This window comes from Aythya fuligula, chromosome 5, assembly GCF_009819795.1.
Source record: "Aythya fuligula isolate bAytFul2 chromosome 5, bAytFul2.pri, whole genome shotgun sequence".
NCBI lineage: Eukaryota > Metazoa > Chordata > Aves > Anseriformes > Anatidae > Aythya > Aythya fuligula.
Window position 1 is genome coordinate 34,390,873 of NC_045563.1, and position 12,772 is coordinate 34,403,644.

At 39.6% G+C, this 12,772-nt stretch overlaps 1 protein-coding gene across 2 annotated transcripts in view; it reads left to right on the plus strand.

Annotated features, from left to right (window-relative positions):
- STARD9 (StAR related lipid transfer domain containing 9) overlaps positions 1-12,772 on the plus strand; it is a 106,938-nt gene that overhangs the window by 2,015 nt on the left and 92,151 nt on the right. For both annotated transcript variants that reach the window (XM_032187767.1, XM_032187768.1), the window contains exon 2: positions 12,326-12,395. In XM_032187767.1, the coding sequence (XP_032043658.1) occupies positions 12,326-12,395 (70 nt within the window). The remainder of the gene's footprint in view (positions 1-12,325; positions 12,396-12,772) is intronic.

The window sequence follows — 12,772 nt, forward strand, 5'->3', positions numbered from 1 at the left end:
ATGTTGTCTGTGAATGCTCTGAACTTGCTTTATGGTCTTGACCAAAATTGCCTGAACATAATGACTTCAAGGCAAATACCACATATGTGAACACTTAACATAACCTTGATAAAGATTGGAAAGCCTAAAGTTTTTAGTGAGAATAGAGGCCTACTCTATCTATTTCAGTTTCTTAAACCACCTCCACGTTGTGGTCACATACATGTATACCTCTCACCCTCTCTATACACACACGCCGTGATGGCCATTAACAGGCGCCCATGTTGCCAGAGCTCCTAGGATCTCCTAGGTGCTTCAAAAGGAAAAGCTACCTGCAAAAAAGAGTTTGACTTAAACTGAACAACTGTAATATGTGCAATTGCAGTTTAAGTGATTAAACTTTGTTTTTTAAGAGTCCTGAAGATGGAGGAGCTATGAGCAAACACTAGTACCAGAGCATTAGTTGGTCATTTCTAGACTGTCCAAACTTCACGTACTTATTGCTTCATTTAATTTACATGGGCAGGCAAACTTTGTTTTTGTGTCTTGAAGTTTACAGAATATTTGGAAGTTAAAATATCTTAATATGAGACAGCATAAAATCCTACTTCCTGTTTAAAGTCTGTTACTTGCTATTTAGCATAAGTCAGAGTGGTCTTTTTGTTTTGTGCCTGTTCAGCACCCATCACAATGTATTCTTTGATACACTGTGCCAGCTCTTCGGCTCCTATGCGGTAATAATCCCCCATGGTTAAAAAGCACACACAGTTGTATAGAGTGCAGAAATCTTTCCTTCGACTGAACTTTAAATAGCTTGTGGCTAATGTTCTTCATAAAGCCATCAGTCATTCTGTTACAGACTAAGCTATTTTTTGGCATCAAAGCATTGTCCTGGGAGAAAAATCCCTTGAGTATGTTCCATGGAGTGGCATTGCTTCCAAAAATCTTTATTATACATTTACAATTATAAGTCCAAAAAAAATTTACATTGTATTCACATCAATACTTGTTCTCCATAACTGCATTTGCCCCTTTTTGAACATCTGCAGGGGTTGGAATTAGATGATCTCGAAGGTCTCTTCCAACCCAAACCATTCTATGATTTTATGAGTGGGATGAAGTACAGCTGCCTCAAGCCTTTTCCTCCATGATCCCTATGCAAAATGCATTTCCTTTACACAATGGACTTTGGGAACTGCTATGTACAAAGTCTTTAAGATAGGAAAAAATATATTTTTTTAAAAAAACAGTGTTCTATACCACAATGAAAAGCATCATGCCTTACTATAGGATTCTCTTCTTAGTATGCACCAGTGACCAGAAGTCATTGCATTCCTTCACGGATTGTGGCCTGGGTAAAATCATTCAGAGCAAGTTTATTTAATGGAATTGTAAAACGATAGCGGTGATAGTTAAATGCTTGACAGTAGGGCATGCAAGTTTCCCTGTGACACTTTCTGAGAGTTTAATATACTTCATTGGGCCCTGAAGTTTGGGAAATGCTTGTGCAGGATACAGCAAATCAGAAGGTGTTTTCTGCTGTTGAAAATCTCTTTCCAGTTGCCTCTGGGGCCTGGAAAAGGAGAGACTGGCAAGGAGCTCTTATTGGAAAAGGTCTTTCTGGGATCTTTATTAACGCACAAAAGAACTTGCATCCTCCATGAACCTCATAGACATGTCACCTAAGAGTCACTAAACAGGTGAATTAACGAGAAAACTGTCCTTTTTCTTTTTTTTTCCTGCTTTGCATTGTCTCCAAGTTCTGGCTTGAAGGCCTCCTGGCCAGCTGTTTATTTCCCAGTCCCCTGACGAGCTCTGGAGCCTGTCCTCCACACACTGGCAAATGAGAGCTTCCAAGAAACATCTGGGTAGTCCCGGGTGGCAGAGCTGAACCCAGTTTCCAGCTGTGCAGGTGTTTACCATCACAGTCTGAGCCTCAGCAGGAGTTTTCGTTGTTGCGGCTGTTCTCTGTGGCACAATCCTCTAATGGCTGTCCTGTGGTGCAGCAGGTAGTGAGGCTTGAGGGTAGGATAGGGAAGGAGGAGTTCAGTTTGAGGCCTTAAGACCACAGGTGATGGCTGTGAGCAAGCCCAAGGCTGGGAGGTATTTACCTGAGGTAGTAGGGAAAGTTTGTGTGTTAAGATTTCCAGAAAAGCGCTCGGTGTATCAGGCTAATCTGGCAGTATGTTGAGTTTAGCTGTGGTGAACAGATGAGAGAAGAGCTATGCTGATTGGTGCGTTATCATGTTAATATTTAAAAATAATTTCTATTAAAAAGGAAAACTGTGGAAAAACAGAATTGCTTTAAAAATCATTCTGAAATGATGCCGGGTATGCCTTTATTAACCTGCTGTAGGATCAGCTTCTTTAACTAGTCTCTGTGCTGTGATCTGCCTCGTTTGTTATTTCTAAGCACATTGTGGTAAGTAGAAGGAAGTATTTTTTTGTAAGAAGGACTTGTGGCAGTTTTATAGATTGTGATATTAGGTGTTTTACATGCTTCTGCATAACTACAAGAACTTAAATGCAGCAATCTTGCCTTCTATTGACAAGAATGGTAACTTGTAGCAACTGGTAAAAAAACTTTCCTTGCATCTTGTGCATAACAGCTGTTAAAATTTGTATCAAAATAAAATTAAAGCAATAGCAGATTGGAGGCTATTGTTGGTCTCCCTCCTACCCTATCAAAATGAATGTGTTCGTCCTGGTTATACAAGTACGTTCCCTTTGCAGCATGTATTCTTCACTGGTTGCTTGCTGTGGTCCTTTTCAAGCATGTTTTGAAGCGGCCCTGTTCTGGTTCTTGTACCTCCATCTTAAAACTCCATCTTATAACTCCTTAATTTTGTTTAACTTGAAAAATCAGGGTTAGTAAGAAAAGAGCATTTGTTTTCCTTATAAAGGTTGATATGAGCATTTTTTTCTTCTTTTTGATGCTTTTCTGTAGCTGGCTTAAACTTTGCTCCGAGACCCAAGTGTGTGTTGGGTAAATGAGATCTCTATTAATGGAACATTGCCATTATCTCCATTATTTTCTCTATTGCATGTGTATGGAACTAACTTGCCTAAAAATAGGTATATTCTACATTAGGAAAAAAAAAAAAAAAAAGTGAAAAATTTTCTGGAAAATGGATGGATTATAATTTAGTTTTATTATTCAACATATGTTTCATATGGATGTAACTTTCAACTGTAAGGCAAAATACTACATCCTTTCAAGAAAATGGCGAAGTTGTTCTAGATTTCAAAGGGACTGAAAAATCTCAGTGAAAAGAAAAGGTATAACTATAGGAAACACCAAGTAACAGGCAAGAGTAGAAAACACTTTTTAGCTAGTTTAGTACTGCTAGATACTTCTCATGCTATAACAAAATCAAGAGTAAGGCTGGCCATTGAACACAGTGTAGCAAAATGTCTGTCTTCTACTTTATCTCCTTACCCTTCTCAATCGGATATTATAATTTATATTTTCCTTGTTACTTTGGTGATTCATCCTCTCACACCCAGACAAATGGCAGGTTATTTTTGTCTTCTATGATGGTTAAATGAGTGTTGTTCCTCTGTGTCCTGTTACTTAACAGTTCCTCTTTTCAGGTGGTTGTAGTTGAACTCTCAAAAGCTGTGAGGTTTGGGCCTGGTACCTGATGGTAGAAAAGAACTGTTTCCAGCCTCTAAGAGTTGCATCTGAAAATCTGCACAAACTCCATTGGTTATGCATTGTTCATGATTTCAAGCTTTTTTTTTCCACATAAGAACTGGGTTTTTTGAAAGAAAAGTTGAGGGTCAAATTTTTTATTTTAAAGGAGGTCCCTTTCCCAAAGAAATGTATTTTAATGTTTGTGTATCCTGTTTTGTAACCTAGTCTATTGTTAAGGTTATCTTGACATCTTTTCCTCTCTCTCTAATTAGTTATTTTCCTTTGCCCAGTCTATTATTTAAAGTTTCATGTAAACTATCCTTGAGGTGGCTGCTCTTTTCTGTCAGTGTCTATACTTGGCAGTGTCAGGTGGTTTTCATAAGCCACATCTGTGGTTTTTGTAGGGGTACTGCATCAGCAGCCTCTCCCAGATGTATTCTTGCAGCCACACAGAGCAAGTTTTGTACCTCTTTTTTTTAAAGGGCAGACTTTGTAGCTTCTTAAAAGGGTAAAACTCTGCATGTCCGAGTGACCAAATGCTTCAAGGCTAACAAAACCCATTCCACAGAAGGTGATGCTTCTGTAATGATGTGTGACAACGCTGTGCCTGTACTGATGTAAGCTGGGAGGAGCACAAGGCGCTAACTTCTGGCAGTCTGCTCCCTGAAGTAAGAGGCTGATCGTCTTCTCTTCTCTCACGTGTTGCCTGTGCAAATGCAGCTGCAACAACACTGCTGCAGCCTTTTGAAGCCCTTCTAGCTGATGCTTTGTGTTTTCGTAAAACACTTCCTCCCGAGTCCTAGAAATGCTTTACAAACATCAGAATGTTTTGGAGCAGGGATCAGATTTTTTAATGAGAAAAATAGGAAAAATGTAGGGCGAAAATGGGGAAAATTGTAATTAAATAACCTGTAAAACCATCTCTGTGATGGACAGTTTTGTTCTCTAAGACCACATATTCTGTCTGAGGCAAAATTGTATTTATGTATGATGATGTGACTGGATGTGTGGAGATAGCTGCACACCTCCCCAGGGGCATGGTGCAGAGGCTGGAAGTTGGTCTTGTGGGACCTGTGTGTAGTACAGGATGAGATGCTAACACTGTGCACAGGGAATTTATGTGACCTTTGGCTAGGTGCTCCCCAGTTTCCTTTTCTTTAATCCTACTCTTTTAATCTTTTCCTGCAGTCTTTCCTTCTGTAGTATAGATTTTTTAAAAAAAGACAGTTCTGCACCTCTGTTTTTTAGAAGGTGAGGGTTCACTGTAGGAGCTGATTGTGGTGCAATGGGAGAGAGAACTAAGCAAGAGGGATGAGAGTGCACTGCAGCATTCAGTGAAACTGTCATTTATTTAACTGTGATCACAGATAAAGGCTCTGTCCTGGTGGAATGAAGACTGACCAGTGTATCCAAATTCTGATTTGCATGGAAATCACATGGCTTTTGCACAGAATTTCTTTGTTGCAAAAGTTTTTTTAATTGTACTGTCCTGTTACTCAGTAAACAGCTGGGAAATCAAGGGTAGAGGAGTATCTCCTTTGGGTGGAACTGGTCTGCAACGTTGTTGAAATTGTCCTTATTTCATGCTTCTCAAATGCTGGTGGTATGACAGATGAGAGGAATTTTTCTTGTTCTCTTCCCTCCTCCCTTCAGTGCCTCTGGAATAATGCTGCTTTCTTTCATACAAGGCTCTTCAAAGCACTGGTGGATCATTAGGAGCATTTCTGACTTGGATTGCTCACGGAAGATGCCTGACACTCTTGTTCTAGCAGTAGAAGGCTTCAAAGATGGTGCAGACAGGGACACCAGAGGAGGCCATCCTGTGCTTCCCTTCTGAGCTCATTGAGGTGCATAGCAAAAGCCTGAGTGTGATCAAGAAAATGTTAACTGTTTGAGCAGGCCTGTATCCCTAAAGAGCACTGCTAATGTCTTGTGTTTATCTCTGCATCAAATACTCCTATTTTTGTTGCTGTATACTGTTTGCAAAGAAGAATAGGAGGAAGCCACACTAGGATGATGGTGATCACTAGGAAAGGTGACTTTTTTTGACCATCAGTTTGTGTCAGCTGCTGCCAGACCTAGTGGAAGCTTTATCCAGCTGGAAGCAGCCTTGAAAGCTAACTTGAGCAACATGTCTGTTACAGCAGTGGGCTGTCTTGGTGAACTTTGTGTACTTGGCTTCAGTATGGATTTTTAAATTATTTATGAACATCTGTTTTGAATTTGGTAGGAAGATTGCTGACTGGGTGTGCACTCCTCTTTTGCAAGACCCAGTAAAACAATTAGGACTTAAAAAGAAATATCCACAGTGGTATTGGGCAGCTCTACATAATGAAAAACACTGGAAACAAGCTTTAGGTAAATTATCTTGAATGCTGATACTTCAAAAATAAAAACAAATCCTGCATTAGCCAAAGGGAATGTGTTCAGACTGTTTGCAGCTTGTGATTTTTCCCATGTTTCAGCAGCAGGGCTAAGGATACAGATTATGTTGGCGTCATGTAGGGATGCTGTGTTTGGGAAAGTTGTGGTTGCAGGTACCTCAGCTTGTCAGGAAAGTGCAGAAGCTCCAATGGCTGAAGGCTTTGACATTCTCCTCTACAATTCCTGATGGAGCAGAAGAGACTCTTACTCTTCTCATTGCATCCTCTTAGCAGGCATGTCCTCAATCTGTTTTGTCTCAGGTGTCTTTTCTGTCTGAACAGTAGCATAATTTAGAAAATATGTCCTGTTAGTTGTTTCTTAGTTTCCATGGCAAAGGTCAGTCACTCAGGAGGTGCAAAGTCAGCAGGTTCTCAACAATACCTTTGCCAAGGCCACCAATAAAGAGGAGGCAGAGGCACTGTACAATATACTAGTAATGGAAAGATAAATCTGAATACCCCCTGAAGGCTTTCCTATACAGACCTTCAGACTTTATGACCAAAAAATCTTGGGTTAGATTTGCCACAGGATTATAGTTCAACTCCTGGTGTGGCGATTGCAAGGGGTGCCACTGGACAACACAAAATGTCCCAGGTACAGGTGGAGGTAGTTTGGTAAATGCTGTACCATACTTAGAGATTTTGTGATCCATTGCTGTGGCAATGGACCACACACTGAGAAGCAACAGTCCCAGAGAAGGTAGCAGTGAGTGCTGGCCTGCATCCTGCCAAGTATGTCATGGGAGTGCTTTTGATTGTATTTGTAAGCAGAGTGTGAAAATGCTCTTTGCTACAGAGGCTGCGCAAGGCTGATATTTCTAGAAAAGTTGGGAAAGTAATATTTAAGTGAAGTGTTCCAAAAAAATAGAACCAATGGGATTGCCCACACCAGCGATAATCTCTGCCAGAGGGGACAGAGTGACGGTTGCTGTACTGCTTTCGAGCTGGCACTACCACCTCTATCTCAGTATAGGCTGAGATTGGTTTTGGAGTTAGTTTGGGTGATGGCAATTGGCAGGAAAGGCATAAAATGCATGCAACAATTGCTTTGCACTATTATTTTCAAAATTTGTATGAGTAAACACATACTCTATTCTTTCTCGAATTATCAAGGGTTTCTCATATTTGAGTGGTATATTTTGGCTTTAATATTTTTAATTACTTTTGAGTAGTAGGTGGTCAGTATATGTAGAAGCTGTTCTGTTGTATGGCATGATTACTGTTAATGATTCCAGTATTTTTGGGTTACTGCATGAACGTGTTTTTAAACAGGCAACTTTCAAAAGTCAGCTTCTTTGTTCTTTAAGTGCCTGACTTATTTGCGAGGATGGAGGAGGAGTGGGGCAAATTTTATAAAGCCTAAACTAAACAACTGCCCTTCTTCCCACCCACTGCTTCCTCCAGCTCTTTATACCTACTTGCACACTGCATCTGACCTAATTTCAGTGAGATCCAGCAAGATGTGGCAATGTTCCTCTCATGGGTCTTGATCCTTGATTCTTTTCTGCTGGCTCGTTCTTCCAGGTCTTGCAGAGTGTCTGCTGTCCCTCTGGGATTGCGTTAGCTTTATATGTGGGCTGCAACAATGATTTGTCATTGGACCAGCAACTGTTAGGGGAGATTTTCCATTGAGCTTCCCCTGTTTTTTGGCTGGACTGCCACAGCAATTTGCTTCCATTGGGTCTCTGTTGTAGCTCCCTGTTACAGCCCTGCTGCTGCATTTTGTAGTTTTGTCACTGAGTTTGCATTTTGCTAAAACTTAGTTTCTGGGAAGATCCAGGACTTGTCTGGGCTCACATACCATGAAGTGGTCTTAACTTGTTCTCACGCAGAGTGGTGTAGTCTGTGCAAAGTAAAGTAATCTAGAAGGAGAGACACTTCCTACACAGAGCATCATTTTTTCAAAGAGAGAAGGGATGATAGGGAAGCTGAATGTTAAGATCACTGTGACTTCTGAGCAGTAGAAGTCAAACATATTACAAGACAAGTGTACTTTGGGGTTGATTTTATTGGTACAAGTTGTACAGCTTTCATACCTGTGGAGCAGAGCATCCATTCTTATGGATGAAAGATTGTTTTATTGGTAAAACGCATGCTATGGTACACACATATAAGGCTGTGTGGACAAATGTGTTTTTTTGTAGTGTCTGTACTCAGGAGTTAAGGTCAGAACATCTACAACAGCTGGAAGTGTGCTTTACCTGTTAGACTTCAAATATTAACCAAAGAACTTTGGGAAAGGAAGCCCAGGTTTGTACCTAAATGAAGTATGAAATAAACACGTTTACACAGAGGTTGAACAAAGAGTTTGTAAGACTGGGGGCAGCTACAGGTCCAGGCTTGTTGTATGCTCAATGCTCTCAAGCTGTAAATTGTTGCAGAAGGGAGTGGTCTCCATTCCCATCACTGCATGTTCATGCCCTTTCTCATTTTCTTTTTACCAACTGTGTGACCACTGTATCCAATGTTCTGAAACAGCTTGCTGGCCCAGGGGTACACTGTTGTTTGTTTGTTTTTTTATTTATTTTGCTGTGCTTGTTTTCTGATCACAGCTAATTTGAGTCATTGCATAGGGGTGTGATTCATAGATCAGATACAAAAAATGAAGTGAGAACACATGTGGAGCTTTGGAGAGAAGACAAATTGCCCTTTGCAACAACAGCCTGCAGCTGAGACACATAAAGTAGGCTGTGAACCTGTGCCCAGAGCAATGGGAGACATTATTCTGTTCATGTTTGCTGAAGGCTTTCTTGTCATGTGAAACTTGAACAAAGCTACTTGATTGCTACATAAAGTTTTTTGTCTGCAAAGAGTTATCATCATAACGCTGTAGTGTAAGGTGATATGGTAACTTTGTTTTCTGTTGTTTGTATTGTTTTTGTAAGCTTATAAATATGAGCATATTAATTTTGTGTGTGAATAATCTTCATACCTTGGAAGTCTTGTATTTGGAGTTTCTTCTTTAGCTTGAGTCTTCGGTAATTATTTGGTCTGGGAGTACGTTAGTCATTAGAACCCATTGTGTAAAGTCACTTGTTCATAGGGTTTGTACAGCAGATATGGGCTGCAGGCAGTGAGTTTTGTGTAATTACTGTTGGTGGGGCTGGGAGCACTGCTCGTTGTTGAGGTTGCCTTATGTATATGTAATGAGAACACCCTGGCATTTAAAGCTATTGGAAGGTACTGAAATTATTCCATGCACGAACACCTGCCTCAGGCTACATATTTTTAAATTTCATCCAGAGCAGTTCAGCTGCTACAGAAGATGAGGGAAAATTTGCTTCTAAAATATTTAAAAGCAACTTAGGGTAACCTTTTATTTGAATTTTCCAATTATTTAAAACTGGGACTCAGGTGTGTATTTTCTGAGTTCTCCAGCTGAATCCACCCATTTCAGTTCGTATGTCTAAATAACTAAAACTCTTAACAAGCTTGGTGAAGACTTGAAAGAACACAGTGGATAAAACTTTGAAGGGATCTGTTTTTGCCAAATTGTGCTTGCATGGTCCCTGTAAAACTCATCCATTGACCATTGGCTTAATAAATGGAGCTTGGTGTTATCCAGCTCACAATTAAAGCCTGTGTATAAGAACTGATAGCAAGATTTTCCAATCTATTCTCATCGATGTTTGCTGACCTCATCTGGTATCCAGGAAGAAACTGCTTCATTTCTGGAGCATAGGAGTAAATTGGGGGCAGAGACTGGAAGGAACTGACAAGGAGAGCAGGACAGTGTGACTATGAGCAGAGACGTAGCCCCAAAACAGCTACAGTGCAGTAGAGAAGGGAACTGAGACTTGCAGAGCAGGTGAGGATATTAAAATTGAATGTGCATGCGTGAGCTAGGCCAGAGAGAAGAGATAGCAGATAACATGTAAGAGATGATGTGTGTAGATAGCAGGAGGAGGATTATAGGAACTCCTTGAACTAACTGAGGTGATAAGGCTGGAGGGGTAACAGCAGGACTGAAAAATAGAGAGTGGTCATGGGATTAGGAAGCAGGATAAAGCCAAGATTATCCTGGGGCAGTGGAGAAGGAGGTATATGCAACTGAAACAAACTCCCTCCTATAGGATCCCTCCAGTTTTGTCTTTCCTGTGCTGTTCTTAAATTCTGGTGAAATTCTCAGCCAAAATGTCCCATTTCCTCTTGTATCTGCTCTGCTGTAGAGGATAACTGAGTTTTGTCCATTGTCTAAGCTGGCAGAGATTTCTGTATGGGTATGAAAATCCCCAAATTTACTTGTGCAGGAAAACACTTGCTTTTCAAAACATTTAGGAAATTGCATGCATACAGATTAAATGCATCTGCAGATTTGTACTGTAAAAACCCAAACCTTCATCCTTAGGCATTTGTCATTCCTCACTTGTTCTTTAGGGAACCTTCTAATGCCACTGTTGGGTACCCAGCTGTATGTAAGGCAACTCCCAGGAGCATTTATTGTTTTCCTAGGATCTAAAAAGGGTGTTCTAGTGGTTGTTGAAGCACTGAATGCTTGCAACTTGACTGAAACCTAAGGCAGCTGTGCTTGAACAGCGTATGTATTTTCTATGTCAAGTGCCATGCAAAAGTATGTATTACAAAAGCTACGAAGTTCTGTGTGTCTCAACACTCAAAACTAGTAAAGCGAGGCACAGAGACACTAAGGTAAAACATTATTTTCTAGCTGTAAAATGGGGACAGCATATGGATTAAAATGTATACAAATCTTCTTCATGCTTATAAAGCTCTCAAATTCTACAGTGATCATCTCTGTGGAAGAGTTGATAGAAAAAGTAGAAGCAGTGTCCTAAGGGTTCATTTTGAATGTTGTTTTGAATGGGGGGAAACACTGAGACTCCAAAGGCAGGCTGTGGTGTGCTATGTACTGTCTGAAAGTTAGCCGTCAATGAAAGGAGCTTGCACTTGGTCAGACAGTATTCATACAAATGTAAGGAAATCTGTTAAAAGAGAGATTTGGGGCCACAAATGAATGGTGGTCAATCAGGTTTGAATTTTCTAACTCAATTAAAATTGAGTTTATTTGGTTTTGTTTTACTCAAATAAAACCAATTTATTTGGTTTCTAACTGACCAGATGATACCAAACCAGCTGTTTACCAAGTGATGCATGCACAGATTATCATCACTGATGCTGCCTGTCCCTTCAGCTTAATTTTAAACAAAGCATGATAAAACTGCACTAGGGATGAAATTGATTTTATTTCTAATTGAATTTTATTCCAGCTCTGCCAAGGCATTAGGCTTCATCAAAACAAACACTGTGATAAAGTTGCAGCTTACAAAGTTTGTCAGAGCTGTTTCAATATCAGAGTGCAAAGGAATTGCACTACAGAAGGAATACGACAGCTAAAACATCTTTCCTCTGTTCTTAGCATCAAAGTGTGTATTTATTTTCTGCTGTCAGATAAACAGGCTGCTGACCTCTTCTTTCTCATATCTCTTATTATGTATAGAAACAATCCATGTTACTTGTTGAGGAGGACAAAACTCAATGCTCCTATAAATAAGAACACACAACTTGAAGTATCTGTAATGGTGTTGGCTGGTGAAGTTTTTTGTTTTGTTCACATTCTATTTTTTCACTCTTTCCACATCCTCTTTCATTTTTTTTCTAGTACGACTCATCTTTGGAAGCAGAAGTTGTATGTGGTAGATTCTAGTCATAGCTGTGTTCAGTGGGGATTTTGTGCAAGTATATACATGAGTACACGGTCCTTTGCACTTGTGGAACAATCCTGTATGTTTACATTTCAGGACAGTTTTGTTTTGCTAAAGATAACTTGTTTGAGGACTGTAGCAAACAATTTGGATTATGTGGTAAAAATTAGTGTTACTTGACAAAAACTGGCTTGTGGGTCTGTGATGTGGATCCATACTCTACAAAACACTGCCAGTCTACAGGGGCTGTGCTCTACTTCATAGTAACAATGCCAGTGCAGTTTTTAAAAAGTTAAATTACATTTCCTACGTTATTTTTCCTTATAAATATAATTTAGAATAACAATTCTTAATCTGAAATACAGTTCTGTTTTATTCTGTTTTTGAGAACAAGCACTTTGAACCTGTTTGACCACAGTGCTGTTTTCTTTTCCCTGTTGTTGTTATGATACCTGTCTAGGATCTGTGAATGCAACTTCCTATTGTACTGTCTTATAAAGTGTTTGTTTTATATCTGGACTGAAGGTCTTTCAAGTAAATGCATGTATCTGGGGTTTATGAGTTTGAAATGTGTTTTTCTGTGTCTTCATATTTTAAATGAATCTTTGAATGTGTTTTGTTTCCAGAGAGAGTGCAGAAGGAGGAAGAGTGATTGTAGAAGTTGATGACAAAGTAGCAACAGTAAGAAATATAAAGGTATGCTTTCTATTTTCTTCTGTTTCTCAATGTAATGATTCTGATGTGATGCTTTTCTGTTTGTTTGACTGTTGGATCACTTTAAAAGAAATACTAAGGGAGACATTTAAACTTCCACAGCTCTTGATTTGCATTGAAAGTTGTTTTTACTTTTTGTTTGTAGACAGGGAATGTAGCATCTAACTGTTATCTGTATTTTGCTTTTATCAAAGCTTCTGTGCTCTGGCTGCATGCCATTATTCAAAGCTGTTAGTAAATTGTTTAGGATTTTGCACTTATCTTACTGTAACTAACATCTGGTTGAGTTCTTTCCATGTTTCTCTCCTCCTCTCATATTTATACTCAGAGTGTAACTGACTTGCATGAGATAGCTGAAC